Source organism: Prionailurus bengalensis, chromosome A1 (assembly GCF_016509475.1).
Source record: "Prionailurus bengalensis isolate Pbe53 chromosome A1, Fcat_Pben_1.1_paternal_pri, whole genome shotgun sequence".
Lineage (NCBI taxonomy): Eukaryota > Metazoa > Chordata > Mammalia > Carnivora > Felidae > Prionailurus > Prionailurus bengalensis.
In genome coordinates, this window is record NC_057343.1 from 101,869,354 (window position 1) to 101,887,408 (window position 18,055).

Sequence of the window (18,055 nt, forward strand, 5' to 3'; positions counted from 1 at the left end):
TTGCCAGATCGCCCTTTTTCATGACCACGCTGTTTACACTAAATGCAGAAATAAATTCCATTTGCCCTAGCCAGGTAAGAACTAGCACTCAAGATCAAAACACATCCGTGGGGGTCCTGGGGCCACGGAAGTGTTATTTCTCGATTCCGTTCTGTTAATACTTTGCAAACAGACTCCCAATTCTTGTCTTCCTTTTTCCCAGGCTACTAACTTTTTCTTTGCCCTGAGTGGATTCAAAAGGAAGAAGCTGTTGGCATCTACACGCCCCAAGGGTTTATTTAGGAACTTCATAAACACTAGGGGTTTTGCATTAGCTTATGACCTAGGCCAGGGCAGCTGAAATCCCTTTTGCTTGAACCAGGAGTTAGAAATCCCTTTTCTCTTCTGTTTTTCTGCTGCAGAAACCCTCAACAGTCCCACTGGGGGGGCTCCAGAAAGGGGTAAGCAAAGCCTTCAATCTCAGTGGATTATTTTTTGATGAACCTGTCGTCTTTTTTTGTCTGCAGAAAGTATCTTTCTAATGCTTATCTTTATGTTGCCTCCTTTTTCTTTTCTCCTTGGGTTTTGTTTTGGGTTTTTTTTGGTGGCACGTTTGCCTTTTAGCCTCCCAGGTGTACCATCAGCTGCTCACATTTGTGTCGTTTTGAGTATCATTGTTTGTAACTGGATGTGGTGGTACCAGAGGGGAAAGTAACCCTAGAAGGTGCTCTTTGGTGGGAGGAGCCTGGAGATGATCCATCACCGTGATCGTTTGTTTTCAGTGTGCCCATGTTCTTGTGTTCCACTGTCCCCCTGCCCCCAAATGCGAAGCTTCTGTTCTTTTAGGGTTTCGTGTTCTCCAGGTTCTTTTGGCTCTGTACTTTCACCGCTTTCCTGCAATCTTTTCCTTCTTACATACAGCTGCATTTGCTTCTCACTCCGCATGGCCAGCAGTGACCTAAGTAGCACTCCCTTTGAAGTTCTGGAAGATGTACACGTGGGCAGACTGACGTGGGGCAAGGAGAGAACGTGGCCCCAGCTGAGCAAGTTTTGTCCTGGAGGCTTTCATGCCATGAAAGAAAAAAATCAAAGGATTAATATTTTAAACCAAACCACACTTAATTTTGTTAAGTGCTTCATCCTTTTTCTTTGTGTACACAAAACCGATTACAGACCCCAAGTAAATGAATTGCACATTTTACTGGGGTAATCTTTGGTGTAGTTGTTGCCAGTTACAGAGAATGCCAGGGGATGTACAAAATTTGTCTTTTTGCTTGCTTTCTGTTTAAATGTGTACCAGCATCGATAGATGCTAACTAACTTGACCCAGGCTTTGTCTGGCTTTTAGTTACTTTTTTTGTTGTTAATATTTGTTTATTTTGGGGAGAGCACAGTAGGGGAGGGGCGGAGCGGGGAGGAAGGAGGATTGGAAGGAGACTCTGTGCTGACAGGGTGACAGCAGCAAGCCTGATGTGGGGCTCAGACTCTAGAACTGGGAGATCATGACCTGAGCTGAAGTCACATGGTCAACTCCTGAGCCACCCAGGTGCCCCTGGTTTTTAGTTAGTTTGTCACTGCGTATGGGGCACCATACTCTGGTTTTTCATGAGGCTTTGATATTTCTACGTTGAAACTCACGAGACTATTTAAGTTTGAAGTAATCAAAATGGGGTAAAATAGTGTGTCTAGTTCTCAGTCACCCTAATCACATTTCAGGAGCTGAACAGCTCCAGGTGGCTCATGGCTCCCATGTTGGACAGTGTAGATAACATTTCCACGATCGGACAACAGTGCTAGATGTCTCCAGTAGTTAAAAAAAAAAAAAGCCATAAGCTTCTTCTGGTTGTGAAACGTCATCACTTTGTGAGGAATGCTTGTTGCGTATATTTTCAGAATAACGAAATGGTGTCTGTGTATGATGATGTGGGGGGAGCTTTCTTAGAAAGTATATTCACATTTAGCTGTTCAGTCACCTAAGATCCTGTGAAGAGGGGAGCTAAATGCGGTGCTTGATGATGTTAGTCCTTCCATGCTCCTGCCAGTAGGACACATCGTAGGGAGAAAGAACTTTGGAGTTGAAATCGATTGGATCTGCAGGTTTAGGACAGGAAGCCTAACCTTTTGGCCGCACCTTGACACGTTTATGAGAATGTTAGTTATCAGAATAAAAAGCAGAGTAACAGCAATGAATCCTGTGCCCTCAAATCACTTCCGTTGTAAACTGTGAGCCTTAATTCCTCTGGCCAGTTGTTCCAAAGAAGATTCCATAGCGGTGGTCATGTTTTCGAAGGCCTACCCTTGGACTTGGAGATATCATTCCGTTTTGAATGTATGCCTACATCCTTAGGTGAAACCCTTTGATGCAGTCAATGTTAAAATCACTTTTGAATCTTTTCCTTTCATTCATACTTTTTTTGTGGGAAATAGTGAAAATCCAGGAAAAGAAGGAATCTTGTCTACTTGCTATGTAACTCCCAGACTTTCTGAAGGCTAACTTCCTGTAAATTTCTAGGCTGAGAGAGGCAATCTGTTATTATAGTGGCAAGTCGAGTTCACATTCTAGTTCTGAACTCTACATAAAGTCAGCTTCTGCAGAGGTGACTGTAAGCGTGGGGTATAAAATCTTACTCTTCAGGATATCTAAGAACGAAGGGATATTGCTTTGTTTCTTGAGATCAGTTCAAGTAAGGTTTGGTTCTCCATCTTGGTCCTGGGTTTTCTTGTTGCCCTGACTTCTCAACTGTTTACCAAATAAGATTAAATGGGTCGTATTCTAATTAGTATGTATACTCACAAAACCATGGAAGGCTGTCCGTGCAGGGAACTGGCTGGTGCACACAATACAAGATGGAGGTCATGTTGTTGATGCTACGTCTTGGGGGGCTGTGTCTTGGGACAGATTCTCAGGCTGCACATGTTGGTTGATTATCTGGAAGCAGGACCAGAGCATGATGGGAGGCTAGAGAGCAGGTAAATCACTACGTCCCTCTTAGCGGAGAGACGAGGAAACCATGAGGAAGTGGACTTACCAAAGTCTCACAGCTGACTCAGGCTAGGGGCTGAAGCAGGACTCGCCGGTGCTGCTTTGCTTGTCGTGCAGACCCTTCCATGAAGTCAAGCTAAATTCCACGAAGTTTTTAAAGTTGTGCCTTAGGTCACTGGACACCTAGCAAATGCCTCTCAGGCCATAGTATTGGGCAAAATGGATGTTAGAATTCTCTTTGTCTTTCCTTGGTATTACCTTGATAATAGACTTCAGGATAAGCCTCCCCATGGTCATTTCCGCTCTTTGGTGTGTAAATCTTCGCGACTGTGACTATTAACATAAAAAGGATGGATTGACTCCTGACTATGGGAAATAAATCACCCCAACTTTTGACAGCAGAGTTAGAAAAAAAAAGAAAAGAAAAGATTAATTGGCTTTATTTAGTGGCTTATTGTTTATTGTGATAGCTATTAAAAATAGATAACCAGAGGCTAATAACTGTTAATGGTCCCTTCACTATTAGAAAAATCAATTGTCAGTGGATATAGCATATATTAATAAATTATTTTGTTTATAATCTTCAATAGTGTAAAAAGTTCACTCCTGAGAGAATGATTTCTTGAGGAACACTTTAAGGTTAACGGTTACTATAAAGAACAGACTTGGCAGGCAGATGTTTGCATTTACATATCATGTTAATGGCTTTCAAAGCAATATTTAATAATTGTAATAAAGTGCACGTGCAATTTATCAAGATTGATAAACTCCTTTACCAAGGACGCTTATATGTATTTTTTGAAACTTGTTTGAGAGCAGTTAAATAGATTTCTAAATGTAAGTAATTAAAATTGTATAGTATTGAGTTATTGACCAATCCTGGACTATTAATCAAGCTAAAAAATTCTACAATCAGTGCTCAGCGTGCTGAAGCCTGGTAAAATAATAGTATTTGTGTTCAGTGAGGCAAGTAGCCACAATTAAGCACTTCACTTGACAAATGAGAGGGTACACTTTATTTTGCACTTAATTGAATTGTTTTACATGCTCGCTCGCCATTGTCTCCTCGTCCTTCGTCTTGGTTTCTGGTCTTTGGAGCCTACGCATTTGTGAAAGCTAGAGCAATTAAATCTGCTTTTGCCATTGGCTTTCTAAATGCAGCCAGAAACGTCTGGGCCACAAAGCAGGGCTTCATGAGTGCTGTTAATATCGCTCATGACAGATTATTAATTTTCCTCACAAAAATTTTGATAAATTAGAGTTCCATCAAAGAAGGATGAGAACTAGTTTTGTGAGTGGGGAGAACTCCCCAGGGTTTCTATCACTCACCGGCCTCTGCTTAAGTAAGCAGCAGAACTCTGGTAGAGCAGACAGAAGTCTAATGTCTTTTATGAAAACCCCAAATCGATTTACTTCTCGTGAACTGGAAAGAATGTTCTCTGATAATCTCGCTAATTATCAGGTATTTGTCACAACTTCCTTCCATTGGCTTTCCCATCACCGTCCTCCCTCTGCAGACACAGGGACATCCCGTCATTTCTGTGCTGCTCTAAATCGTTGCTTGCCACGGATTAAACTGGAGAGCTAAAGTTTAAGAAGATGACCCACAATGGATAAATATTAGTGTATGTGTGTGGGGTGTGTGGGTGTAAAGAGTAAGTACCAGTCAGGACTTTTGTCACAGACAAATTGGGGTGCACACCGGTGTTGACACACTATCAAATGTCTACGTTGTAGACCCCAAGGCAGTTGCGTATTTATTGAAACACACAAGAAACTTGCCCACTTCTCTGCATATTTACCTCAGAATGAAGTCCTAACACCCTGCGGTGACCTTGGCATCGAGAGTTTATTTCCCCTGAGGACAGTTGGTCCTCAGTTTTCTGAACCGACAGAGATAGTAACAGCTGCTTTCCCTGCCCCTGAGGATTATTGTAAAGATTAAACTACGTAATTGTCCGTAAAGCACTTTGAAAAGTTAAAAGTGTCACGGAATCATGAGAGACAATTCCTTATCTTCTCTGGTAACGTTCCTGCTTAATCACGCCCGTACTGTCCGTGCTCCCCAGAGCGCCCTAATAGTTGCCTCGGGTGGGGATAAAAACAAGAAAGCGAGGGTTCTTGAAACGGGATGGTTGATACCCGCAAGGAATATTCGTTTGGGAATACTGATGTGTCTCAGAAGCTCTGTGAATTGTGTTCCCAGGGCCACAGGCGCGGTCTTGGGGACCCAGCCGCCAAAGCCTTGGGTGCGGTTTTAAAAACAGAGAAAATGTCAGTGGAAAGTTAAGGCCCTTGCCTCGTGACGCTGATTTTTGCCGACTTGACACAGACAGTGATGACCAGGCAGTCTCTTTATTTGTTTCAGACCTTACCAGTGTGGTCACTGCTCGCAGTCCTTTTCACAACCATCAGAGCTGAGGAACCACGTGGTCACTCACTCCAGTGACCGGCCCTTCAAGTGCGGCTACTGCGGTCGTGCCTTCGCCGGGGCCACCACCCTCAACAACCACATCCGAACCCACACTGGAGAAAAGCCCTTCAAGTGAGTAGAGCCTGACCCTTCACCCCCCCCTTTCCTCCTAGCCTTTTCCAAGACCCAGCAGACCAGCTGGCACGGTGCCGCTCAGCTCAGCCAGCGGGTGGAGAAGGTTTTGGAAGGTGAGCATCCAGGCTCCGAGAGGACTTCCTTGTTTGGTGGTTGGCATTAAAAGAACGATGTCCGGAAGCCTATACCCTGATCCTGGCACAAGCTGTGCGACCATGGACACAAGATGATCTTTTCTGGGTCTGCTCTCTCATCAGTAAAATAAGGGAGAAGGAGTAGGTCATTTTAAGATTCTAGTTCCTAGGGGAGCCTGGGTGGCTCAGTGGGTTGAGCGTCCGACTTCATCTCAGGCCATGATCACGCGGTTCGTGGGTTTGAGCCCTGCGTCTGGCTCTGTGCTGACAGCCCAGAGCCTGGAGCCTTTTCAGATTCTGTGTCTTTCTCTCTCTCTGCCCCTCCCCCGCTCACACTCTGTCTCTCTTTCTCTCAAAAATAAACATTAAAAAAAAAAGAGATTCTAGTTCCTGAGGGTCTGTGCTTCTAGAATTTAAGCGGAGAGCCCCTACAGTGTCCCCTTTTGGCCACCAGCAAGTTTATGACTGTGGGTGAGGTGACCCCAGTTTAGGACATTTAAATAGTGATCTCTTGGGGAACTTGAACGTTTTAGGATTCTGGTGAACTATTTCCTCCTCTTCCCCATCTGTTAAAGTGGTTTGACTCCGTGACAGTGGCCAACCTGTGGCCTTTCCAGTGTGTTCTTTGGATCTTAGAATTACGATATTGGTGAAACAAAACAAAACAGAACCACATACTGGGCATGTCTGAATTCTTGAGGATTCAGGCAATGTGGGAAGAGGTGAGAATGAATTCCGAGGGCTTTGGCAAGGTAAGAGCATCTGAGTGAAAGACTGTTTCTAGATACGGCACAGTCATGAAAACAGTGGACATCTGAATCATGCGAGGTGACCTGTTGGTTCACTCACTCGTTCAGTCGTTCATTTATCCATGTATGTATTCATTCATTCAGCACATACCTACTGAATTTCTTCTTTTGTACTAGGCACCCACCTAGTCGCGGAAGATACAAAGGTGAATGCATCTCCACTTCCCGGTCTTTGAAGACCACATAATTTATGGGGGAAGCCCAGTTCATAAACAAGTATGATAACATAGGGTAAAGACTGCAAAAGTGAAGGGCAGGAAAATAATATATATATATATATATTATATATATATATATATATATATATATATATATATATATATATATATATATATATATATTCTGTGCCATAGGATAGCACAGAAATGGAGGAGTCAATCCTGTCTGGGAGAGATGATGTTGAAGATACGTCTTGAAGGATGAATAGTTTTCCAGATAGACAAAGGAAAGAGGTATTTCTGGCAGCCCAAGTAGGTGGAAAGGCTTGGGAGTGTGGACTAGCACATTGGACTTGGTCTGGTCAGTTGTCTCTAAGCAACTTCTCCTGTCTTTGTGATGAACTCTGCTGCTCATCCCTCTCTGTCTCTACTCATTTGCCGTACTGGCTTTCGGTGGTTAAGAAGGAGGATTAAAAGGACTTAGACGTACAGCCTGTTCATTTTCTTTAGGACAAGTTCAAGCCAGAAGGGAAATAATTGAGGCAATAAGAGATGAATCTTGCTCAATCTCAGCCAAGGAGTCTTGTAGGCTCTCATTACCCATAATTTTCCATTTGGACCTATTGGCATGGGATGTCATTGCCATGGTGCTCAAGCCGAGGGTGAACTTGTCTCAGGGTGGCACAGTCCTGCTGGCCCGGGTCCTGCCTGCCTTGGTGTCTGCCATCGGAGGGAGGACTCATCAAAGATGGTCGTCTTTGCTTACCTCCCATGAATTAGTTACCTTTATTCATCATCCTTAACTCATTTTCATCCTGGTTTAATTTATGATATATATTGGTAGTAAAAATAGTTTTAATTGTTGTCTGTGTACATAGGTGTAGCTTGTTGACTGTGCAAAAGCATCTGGCTAAGGGGGATAGGAAGAGATCTGAAGTCAAGCCTGCATTGCCCTGGCCAAGCTGGACCCTCTAGGGCTGTGATCGCCCAAATGGACCTCTTTTCTTCTAATATCCCCTCAGGGCCGGTGGTTAGCACAGGTTCTAGAGTTTGGTGTACTCTTTCCTTGCCCTCAGTCCTGACCCCTCAGAGGGTTAGCACGTTCTGGCTTCATCACTGCCCTGGATGTGGAAGATGACGGCAGCACATTTCCAGGGCCTTCGAGCAAGAGAGCTTTGCAAAAGGAAAGACGTAGGATTGACGATCCTTCTGGCCCCTTACATTAGAGAGGGCAGCCGGACAGACACGGTGCCAGGAATCAGATTGATTTTTATCTTGTTGCTGTGTAAATAGATTTTAGTAATTAATTGAAGAGGTTTCAGGGTCAAAATGCGAAATAGATTTCTATTAATGTTAAGGTGTTACTTATGTGTAACCTCGTTGACTCCAACTCAATTTTTTTTTCTCTAACATCCTGTTTTTGTCATGTTTCCAATAGCGTTGCCATTTTAACTTACTTTGAATTCATCAGGTTAATATTTGAGGGGCTTTAATAATTGTATCATTTATCTTTCCAAAAGTGTGTTTTTGTGACCATCACGTAATTTCATCTGGAAAACGAATTAAGAAAAGCATGAGAATTGGTTGGATTAGATTCTGTGTGTGTGTTTTAGTTCATTCTGCCTTTACTCTTATTGGGATGATGGCTACATGCTATATGTATGGTTGGGTAGTTTTGTTTTTTTTTTTGGTGTGTGTGTGTGTGTGTGTGTGTGTGTGTGTGTGTGTGTTTTTAGTTTATCAAATATATATTCCCAGGGGAGAACTGAGTGTATGCTGTTTTTAATAGTGCAAGACTTAAACATCTTCTAGGAAATGGAAAACTAAATCCTTCAGTGTGTACAATCAGATCGTTCTGGATTGAACTATCCCAAGGGAGTTTTGGGAAGCTTCTCACCATTGCCCACAGATATCCATCCCACGGACATTTGTAAATATTATGAAGATACTCTTTTACAAGCTCATAAAACAAACATTCAAAAAAACCTTTGTTGCAGATTAGTCAATAAAAACGGATTTCACCTCAACAGTTAATTTTACTACTTCACCTAATGGGTATTGGCTTAAACAACGTTACAAAGAAGGAAAAGAACCTCGTAAAGCTGCAGAATCCTAAACTGTATGTCTTGAGCAACTTGCACCTAGATGCCTCCAGTGGCTCAGTCTCCAAATTGTCCCACCCGCCCAGGGCCCCGGAGGCTTTCACAGAATTTTCAGGAGCCTGCCATGACAGGGGAGAGCCCTTTCCAAGTTCTGAAATCTGCTGGGATGTGGGTTTAGGCAGATCAAGATTATTGCTGTCCAAAGAAGGCTGGAGAAGATATGGCGTTAAGAGATCAGAGTCTCAGTGTAGGATTTGCCTTGAAATCTGATTGGCTGAGAGCCCACTGAAATACTCCACCCCTCAAGCTGCAGGTAGATCGTGGGCCTGTTGGCAGCCAACTTGGGTATCTACGTAGAACTTCTAAAGTAAAAGAGCCCATAGGAAAAAAATACCTATCAAAGGAGCATGATGAAGGTCTTGGCTTTCAGTTTGTACGGTGACACTGGAAGTCATGGACAGTAAGGAGCAAAAGCAAGGCATCATTTCATTTAACAGCATTTGCCAAGCTCTTTAGTGAAAAGAGGAAAGAAGGAAGGAAGTGAATTGGCATCTAAAACTACTTTATAGTAAGGACTCCTTTTTCCTTCTCTATTACTAAACATTAACCATTAACCATAATCTCTGAAGATTTTAGGGGGGCGGGGCTGCTTAGCTCTGCCTGGAGGACCCCATGTGAACTGCTTGATGCCCAGCTTTGGAGTCTGGGAAGACCAAAACTTCCCACAGGAAAGGTTCTTCTGTTCATGTCTGTTAGAAGCAGGGGAAAAATACTCATCCGTACGTTTTTGCCTCAAGGAAAGACAGATTGGCTCAGTATATACATTAAAAAAAAAAAAGGATATTCCAAAGATCATCTAATATTTTAACAAGATTCATGCAGCAGAGCAAATAAAAAGAGCACATCAGTAAATATGCATTGAGCACATCGTATGTACAAGCCCTGTGCAGTTCGGTCCAATCCAACAAGCGTTTGGTGACAGTCTGTAGAGGCACGAAAGAGAGCTTCTTGGAGCTTCCATTCTGTGTAACAGAACTTGACCTCATTTTGGCCTCTGTCACTGTCAGGTGGTCATGGTTAGGCTCCCTGTACCTGTAATCCAGTCACCTATCAGATTAAGTAAAGAATGATTTCCGAACTAAAAGGAAATCAAATATAACTAAGATACCCATATTCATAGAAAATTGGGGGTTTCTCTGTGCTGGAATATTTGGATGACTTTCCACATCATCGTTCGCGCAGTGTTCCTTTCGTGGCTGTGACATCAGCATAGTGAGGAAGACGTGTGGGCAAGAGCATTTCTTTGCTCCCAGCTCATTACCCCCATCGTGCTTTGCTACTTTTTCTGCTGCGCTCGATGAAGTCCAGGGTTAGAGGTACCCGGTCTCCCATCTGTGATATAGTTCAGGGTTAATTACATGCCAACACGGATGAAGTCTGGCTTTGACTTGCCAGAACCCAGGTATTTACATGGAGTCCTTCTGATGAGTTTCATTAAACTATGAAAATAACTTGTGAATGGATTTTTTCTAAAATTAAAGGTGATGAATGTAAAATGGAGGCTCATTCCTTATTTAAAAGATTATTTCTGTATCCGATTGCCTTCATTTCCTCATTTGGTAAGGAACCAACCCACACCGATACACATATCTGCATGTATTTTCATTCACACTTGGAGCAGATGGCAGTAGAGATGATTTATTTTATTTTATTTTGTTTCATTTTACTTTATTTTGTTTTACTTTTATTTTATTTTATTTTATTTTATTTTATTTTATTTTATTTTATTTTATTTTATTTTATTTTATTTTATTTCATTTCATTTCATTTCATTTCACTTTATTTTCTTTTAGAGAGAGAGTATGTGCAAGCTGGGAAGGGGGGCGGGGAGAGAGAGAGAATCTCAAGCAGGCTTCATGCTTAGCACAGAGCCTGACTTAGGGCTCAATCTCACAACCCTGGCATCATGACCTAAGCCGAAATCAAGAGTCAGATGCTCAACCGACTAAGGCACCCAGGTGCCCCAAGATGATTTCTCAGTGAGAATCTTGGGAGTCCTATAGACAGACTTAGATTTTCTTTTACAACAAGTTATTTCGAGAGAGTAAGTATCTAGGAGGCCAGTTAGGCACACGCTTGAGAGTAATGTAATTCTCCTCTTAATGTTTCCGTCCAGCCTGGATAGTTAATTATTACGTTTAGATGTACACTTGTGCCTTATATGAAGCACTAACCTTCTCACTTGTGAATTCTTTATCTTCTCATATACAAGGTTAGAGGTGCAGAAGTGTGACCCAGGTACACGGTCTTTCCTTGTAATTTTCAAACAGTTGGCTTTGAAATGGATTCTGAAGCTTCAGAATTTTTTTTTTTAAAAAGGAATATAATAATTTGAAAGTTGGTCAGCCGTGAAAGGTAGTATATTCTGACACGCTGATCCAGTAACTGATCGGTTCTCTAATAAACGATCAGCAATGCGATAACATGTCACCAGCCCTTCGGGAGCCCCGCAGAGAGGATGAGCTAACCGTGGACGCTAATGAATACACCAAAAATCATTAGCTGATCAATACTTCTGAGTTATTTTCATTGAGCTGATAGGTCTGATACATTAAAGCTGACATTATACATTTGTCAAGATCACAGTGCAGTTTTTAACAGTGGAACGGGCTGCTAAAAATATTCCCCGGAAGACAATCAAAGAAACACAACTTCTTCACCCTGACACGTTCAGATGGAACAGGAGCCCTGAAAAATCCAAGCGTGATGGTCAAGTCCCAGGCTCCCAGCGTTAAAAAATATACAAGAATCCCCAAAGTGGATGGATATGTTTTATTTATTTATTTATTTATTTATTTATTTATTTATTTATTTATGGTAATTATCTCTGTGGCTAGTTACTTTGTATATAACATACTAATAAAAAGAAGAGAGGACTGTCCCCCAGATAATGGGGCACATGGCATATGATGGAGCAGTGAGGGCTTTGTCTTGAGAGCTTTGCCACAATCCAGTCATGCAGGGACCTGAGACCAGTGACTGCATTAGTTAAGAGAGGGACAGCAGTCAGGGTGCCTGGGTGGCTCAGTCAGTTGAGCGTCCCACTTCTGCCAAGGTCATGATCTCACGGTTCGTGGGTTCAAGCCCGACTTCAGGCTCTGTGCTGACAGCTCAGCGCCTGGAGCCTGCTTGGGATTCTGTGCCTCCCTCTCTCTCTGCCCCTCCCCCGCTCACACTGTCCCTCTGTCTCTCTCAAAAATAAGCATTAAAGAATTTAGAAAGAGAAGGAGGGACGACTGTCTGCAGCTCTTCTGAACAGCCTTTCCTTCAAATGATTGAGAAGAAGACACTGAGGGGATGGCTGTGGTAGCCGCTGTGCCCTAATGGGTGCTCGGCCAGTGCTCCAGGCAGCCCGTGCATGCAGAGTGGTGACAGGAAATCACTGTCTATGCCCAGCTTGCTGCTAGAGTTTGCGTGTGTGTATAGTCATAGACCCCAGCCAGGAATAGCAACCACCACAGAGAAACTAGAGACCACCATTGGAGAGGTGTGTGTGTGTGTGTGTGTGTGTGTGTGTGTGTGAGTGTGTGTGTGTGTGTGTGAGTGTGTGTGTGTGAGAGAGAGAGAGAGAGAGAGAGAGAGAGAGAGAGAGAGAGAGGTTTATATAGATTGAGTGGCCATCAAGGTAGTCAGTGTGTTGCATAGGAGGTGGGTTGAGCTCAGGGTCTCTAGGTTACAATCTACTTTTAAAACTATTTTGTTTTATTTTTTAACATTAAAGCCAGGAGATACTCTTGGAGCAGGATGCCACTTTGCTCCTCATCAGACACACTGACTCCTCACTATGACCCACAGTTACCTTCTTTCTATTGTACCTTCTAGAGGGCCGAGCCTCTTGAGCCACACAAACACGAGTCGATCCTGAATTTTTCTGTCTCCCATCCCACCCGCAAACCTTCTTCTCGCCCTGAGTTTGCTCACACTGTGATACTTCTGCACAGAAACAACCACCCACACCCACCCCCTGCGGTCGCCGCGGACTATTGTAGTGCTTCCTCCACACCCCATGTTCGGAGGTGACACGGGATCTTTGGCCGCTACGCCGAGGGGAGTAGAATCCCCGATTTTAAATTAGCAGCAGGTGAAATTCTATTTGTCATCAATTTCTCTTTGGGGTTACGGAGCAGAAAACTGCAGACAAGCTGCTGCTTTGATGGCTCACTCCTAAAAATCTCTTTTTGTTCTTTATCTATTTGAACTGACAGTGATCAGAGCTGCAGCAGGACAGGGCTCTCTGGAGAAATCACCTTCCCCCTGCCTATTGACAGATCCCTCTGTTCTGCATCAGACGGGCTTTGTCCCGTCCCGGGCATCCAGGCCTTGGAAGGAGCCACCAATTAAACCTCTTGAGCCGGTAAAATCTGAAGCCACTTTGGAGTGTCTGTTCTCATTAGGCAGGATGAGAGGAAGCCCATCACCCTGCAGGCCCCCGCTCCCCGGTCTCAATTTTCTCTCTTGCCTCCACCAGGTGCGAGAGGTGTGAACGGAGCTTCACGCAGGCCACGCAGCTGAGCCGGCACCAGCGGATGCCCAATGAGTGCAAGCCAATAACTGAGAGCCCAGAATCAATTGAAGTGGATTAACTGATTGACTGGTTGGAATTAAACTGCAAGCAAAGTCATGATTAAATGTCATGGACACTTAAGCAAAACCAAAGATTTCCTCTGAGCAACTTTCAATCAGTCCCAGAAAACCAAAAGCAGTAATAAAATAAGTAAGATGTTAAAGAGATATTGATCCTGGCGTGGAAGTCAGACCAGGAAAGAGATTATTTATTTATGACTAGGGATGAGACTTGTTTCAGTGGACCACAACCTGGGACGGTTCACGTTTCCAGTCCTCCCATGTATTTGCTTTGTTTCTAAAAAGCTTTTTTAAACTGTAATTTAATACCAAAGGGAGGAATCGTGTGGGTTCTTCGGCTCACACTTGTGACTAAGAATGCACAGGGACTTCTTTCTCGTTGCACCTTTTTTTTTTTTTTTTTAGTAGCATGATTCAAGGGGACCCACATTGTACAGCCCTCCTTCCTGCCGTTGGGGTTTGCGTGGCCCGATTTGGCCACCCCAGCAGGACCGCACAACCAGAAGCCAGAGCCTCCGCTAACTCATTGCCACCGTCAGCCCCGCGGGTGGCCCGTGTCTGTGTTTTCCACGCTTGTTTCCAAGGCCCTTTTTACGCCACTCCTTCCGTCCATCCGTCCACCCGGCAGCCTGACCTTGAGGCAGAGGAGCCTTGAAAAAGAAGAAAACGGTTCGGTTTCAAGATTGAAGGGGGAAAAACAAAAAAGTGGGGAACTTACTTTGTCTTGTCAAGATCTCAGAAACATTTAAAATGTACAGAGCTTCATAATACAGTATATCGTTCCGAAGCAGCTAGTGGAGAAGATTTTGTTTTCAATAACATTTTAGCTTAAAAAAAAAAAAAAAACCACAAAAACAAAAAATAAAGTTCTTCGGTACGAAGCCGAAACATAAGGTATTAGGCTTCCAGGAATTTTTTTCATTGTGTCTATGAAAGTGTTGAATACGTGAGCAGAAAGGGTGCCCGGCCCCATTGTCGGCGCTCTCTGAGGTAGTTTTGTCTTCTTCCCTCCAGTAGAGGAAGCCCGGGAGACCCCTTTCCTCACTCCTGAGTGTCAGGGGAGCGTTGCTGCAAAAATAAGGGAAAATAGCCCAGACCAGGAAGCAGTGAGTGGAGGAACCGGGGATAGGGTTGTGATTAGAACAGACCGCACAAGAACAGCTCTTTTTATCAGTTGGAATTACCTGTTCATCTCCTCTGGCCCTTGATAATACTCTTCTCTCATCGGTAATCTGTTGGAAGAGCAAAGATGGTGTACATAATTTCACCCCCTCCTTGATTGAGCACAAGGGAAGTGAGTGAACTTGAGCTAGCCTTTTGGCAGTTCGACAGTGGTGCCTGGTCACATTGGGTCCACATCCCGCGAAACGATCCACTATCAGGAAGAGCGGGTGGCCACTGTACTCGTGTCTGTGAGCTCCCAGCCTCGTGGTGGAGCCCAAGTCTACCTTGTAGGTGTCTTGATCGCGTGGTAGCAGGACACAGCCTTTTGAGGAACTCTTTGTCTCTTAGCCCTCCCCCGGTCTTCCCTTAACAAAAACACGAGACACGGAACTGGCTGCCGGAAGGCAAGGGTACCCCTGTGTGGTGCACCTGATTCTGTCCTCATGGATTTGCTTCTCAGAAAATCTTCCTTTACTTTTAACTTTGCCTCTCCGCCCCTTAGCACCCAACTGCCACATTTAAAATGGGTGTGGAACAGGGCCTCATTGTGTTTGTAATTTATCTATATATACATGGTTAAAAAACCAAACTGAATCGACTAAATTTGAAGATCTGATTGGCTTTATTAAAGGATTCATGAACTGGACTGTGTCCCATCTGGCGAGCAGAGAGATGCTTCCAGGATTTGGACTAAGTAGGAGGTTTTTATAGGAAGAAAGGAGGGGGAGGAAGTTATCAGCAAAAGAAAAGGAAGGGTTCTTGCAGGTCGCGACATCTTTTTTTTAGTGGGAAGGGAACTGGCAGGATTTTTATCATGCAGGTTACTTCGCTGGTCAGGAAATTTCAGATTGACTCCTAAAAGGTCACATTCGTGGGTTAGGTTGAAACTGTAGTTAAATAGTGGTTGACTCTTGTGCGGGTGCAAATGACTCCATTTCAGGCTTTTTATTTGTCTTTTTAACAATATATTTATATCTCAAAATAATCTCTAAGATTGTGGGCTCCAAGGCGGAATTTGAACAGTCCTGATCTCCATTGTCAGATATGACCTAGGATGTTCTCTTGGTTCTTTTTGGCTTTTTGTCGAGCAACTTGTAAGCATCCTGTGCTGCCCTGTAAGTTTTGCTGATGAAAAGTATTCCCTCTGATAGGTAGGAATGTGTTTTGTCTCATAGTTCCTTGTCTTAAATGATGGAGGCATTTGCCAAAACTGCGTGCCATTGGGCACGGTGGAAAGAACATGGAGCCTTAGTAAGCTAAAACCTCTAAGAACATGTCAGATTGGCTGTACAGAGGAGGAAGGTGTTCCATTTATTAAAGATGAAACATTTGGCTGCACACTTTGAACGTGGTGCAAAGGGACTCACCTGTTTGTCCCCAACAATTTTTTTTCCCTGAGAAAAATCTCTCTGTCATTTACCGCATTTCACAATGAAACACACATGTGCTCTACTCAGTTCCCAGGACCTCTGCATGCAAGATGGAGAAAAGTTCACTCCTCCCTTGTCTGCCATGGGAAGTTTCTCTCTCTTTTTTTTTTTAAACATTTATTTATTATGTAGAGTCAGAGCATGATCATGAGGGGCAGAGAAAGGAGGAGACACAGATTCCAAACGAGGCTCCAGGCTGTCAGCATAGAGCCCAATGCGGGGCTAGAACTCACAAACTGAGATCATGACCTGAGCCCAAGTCGGTCGCTTAACCGACTGAGCCATCCAGGCGCCCCTGCCATTGGAAGTTTCCATAACCGTGGTCTCTGCCACTCTCAGGGTTTTCCTAGCTGACCCCGAAGTCCCACTTCATATAGCAGCAACCTTTTTAAACCAGAAGATTCTTCTAGCTTTCTGCTCCATTGAAGCCTCTTTTTCTCCTTTATTGGAAAGGGAGACGTTTGGCATGTCTTTTCCACCCAACTTGATCAGAAAGATTTTCTCTTTAACAAATAGAAAATCGAGGACGGCCCTAATGTTCACATTGCTGAGCCGTCCTCAGTTTCTAGCGGACTAGCCCAGGCTGTCTGTTCGTAAGACAGGCCTCCACCTATAAATTGACTTGAAGTCCTGAAGCAGGTCCAGACATTATTTGGGTTATAAATGCTTTTAATTGAGGTATGTGCCACGGAGGGGATTTCTCCCTAATATCTCCCAGCTATTGCTTGAGCGTTTGTACTTAAAAATGATAGATACTCAGGACGCTGCAAATGGGTGGCAGAAACTGCAGTCATAAATTTTGCCAGTTTCCCTTCTTAGCAACTTCCTAATTCATTACAGTGTGAAGAGCATAAAAACTCGGAATCGCTGGGACAGGGGGAGGCTGTCCGCCGAAGCGGTATTTGCCTCCTTAAGCTTTCCATGATTACCCTCTTCTATCATTGGGGAACACTTTTTATTTCCAGAATAAGATGTACTATCCTCGCACATGCTCATTTATCTAGCTAAGAGCCTAAGCCAAGGGGAAATGCCAGGTGGGGCTGCAAAGGTAACATTTCTAGAAAAATCTCAGTAACTGGAGGTAAAGCCACATATTTTCCCCAGGAAATGTGCATGATTTTTTTTAAACCTAAGCTTTTGGTTTTGGTGGTCTTTATCTTTCAAAGTGACTTTTTAAAAGGGGAAGATAAACTTTTACAGAGTTATTGTGTGGATAAAGCCGTAAAACCAGATTTGTATAGTTTATATAATTTGATTCAGTTAGTAAATATTTACTGAATTTCCATTCAAGTGTAGCCTTTTGGGGGGGAAATTATGTGGATAACTCGACAGAAAACATTATGACACCACTTCTGTCCTCACAGGGCTTACAGTTTATTGTAAAAACTGAAAAACTTCATTCTGATCCAGATGTACAAAGATTTACTACCACTTACCAACTCATCTGTTTTTTCGTCAGTTGATTAGTTCCTGGTGTCGTTCGTTTACTCAACAAATATTTAGTGAACTCTTATTTTGAAGTTTAAAAAAATTTTTTTTAATTTATTTTGAGAGAGAGCATGAGTGTGTGGGGGAGGGACAGAGAACGAGAGAGGGAGAGACAATCCCTACAGGCTCTACACTGTCAGTGCAGATCTCTTCACGGGGCTCGATCCCATGAACCATGAGATTGTGACCTGAGTGGAAGTCAGACACTTAACCATCTGAGCCACCCCGGGTGCCCCAGCGAACTCTTTATTTTGTATAAATGCCCCCTTTTAGGTGTTCGCTCTAAGTGGCCTTATTTAAGTGATTATTGATGAAAGAATACAATTTTCTCGTATTCTCCCTCGTAAGTGGCTGGCTAATAGCGTGGGGATTTTAGTCCTTTAGGCTGTTATTTTAGTGAAGTCACAGAGGTTGCTACAGTTGTGAGCCTCAGATGTCAGTGCAACTGGGGACCAGAAGGTAGCATATTTCAAAAGAAATTAAGATGTGCCACTACATTGTCTTTGGCTGACCCACTGGGCTACTTAGCATCCATATCGAGGTACCAGGACTGGAGTCCAGAGTCTTAGGGTTTTTACGGCCCTCTTCTAGGATAAGGGAATAAATACGGGCTGGA

At 43.5% G+C, this 18,055-nt stretch overlaps 1 protein-coding gene across 1 annotated transcript in view; it reads left to right on the forward strand.

Annotated features, from left to right (window-relative positions):
* The window catches only part of PRDM6 (PR/SET domain 6), a 105,862-nt gene extending 91,608 nt beyond the window's left edge, over window positions 1-14,254 (forward strand). Inside the window, exons 7-8 of the mRNA XM_043586312.1 lie at window positions 5,331-5,507; window positions 13,242-14,254. Coding sequence (XP_043442247.1) covers window positions 5,331-5,507; window positions 13,242-13,356 — 292 coding nt within the window. The 3' untranslated portion in view covers window positions 13,357-14,254. The remainder of the gene's footprint in view (window positions 1-5,330; window positions 5,508-13,241) is intronic.
* Window positions 14,255-18,055: the final 3,801 nt, after the last annotated feature.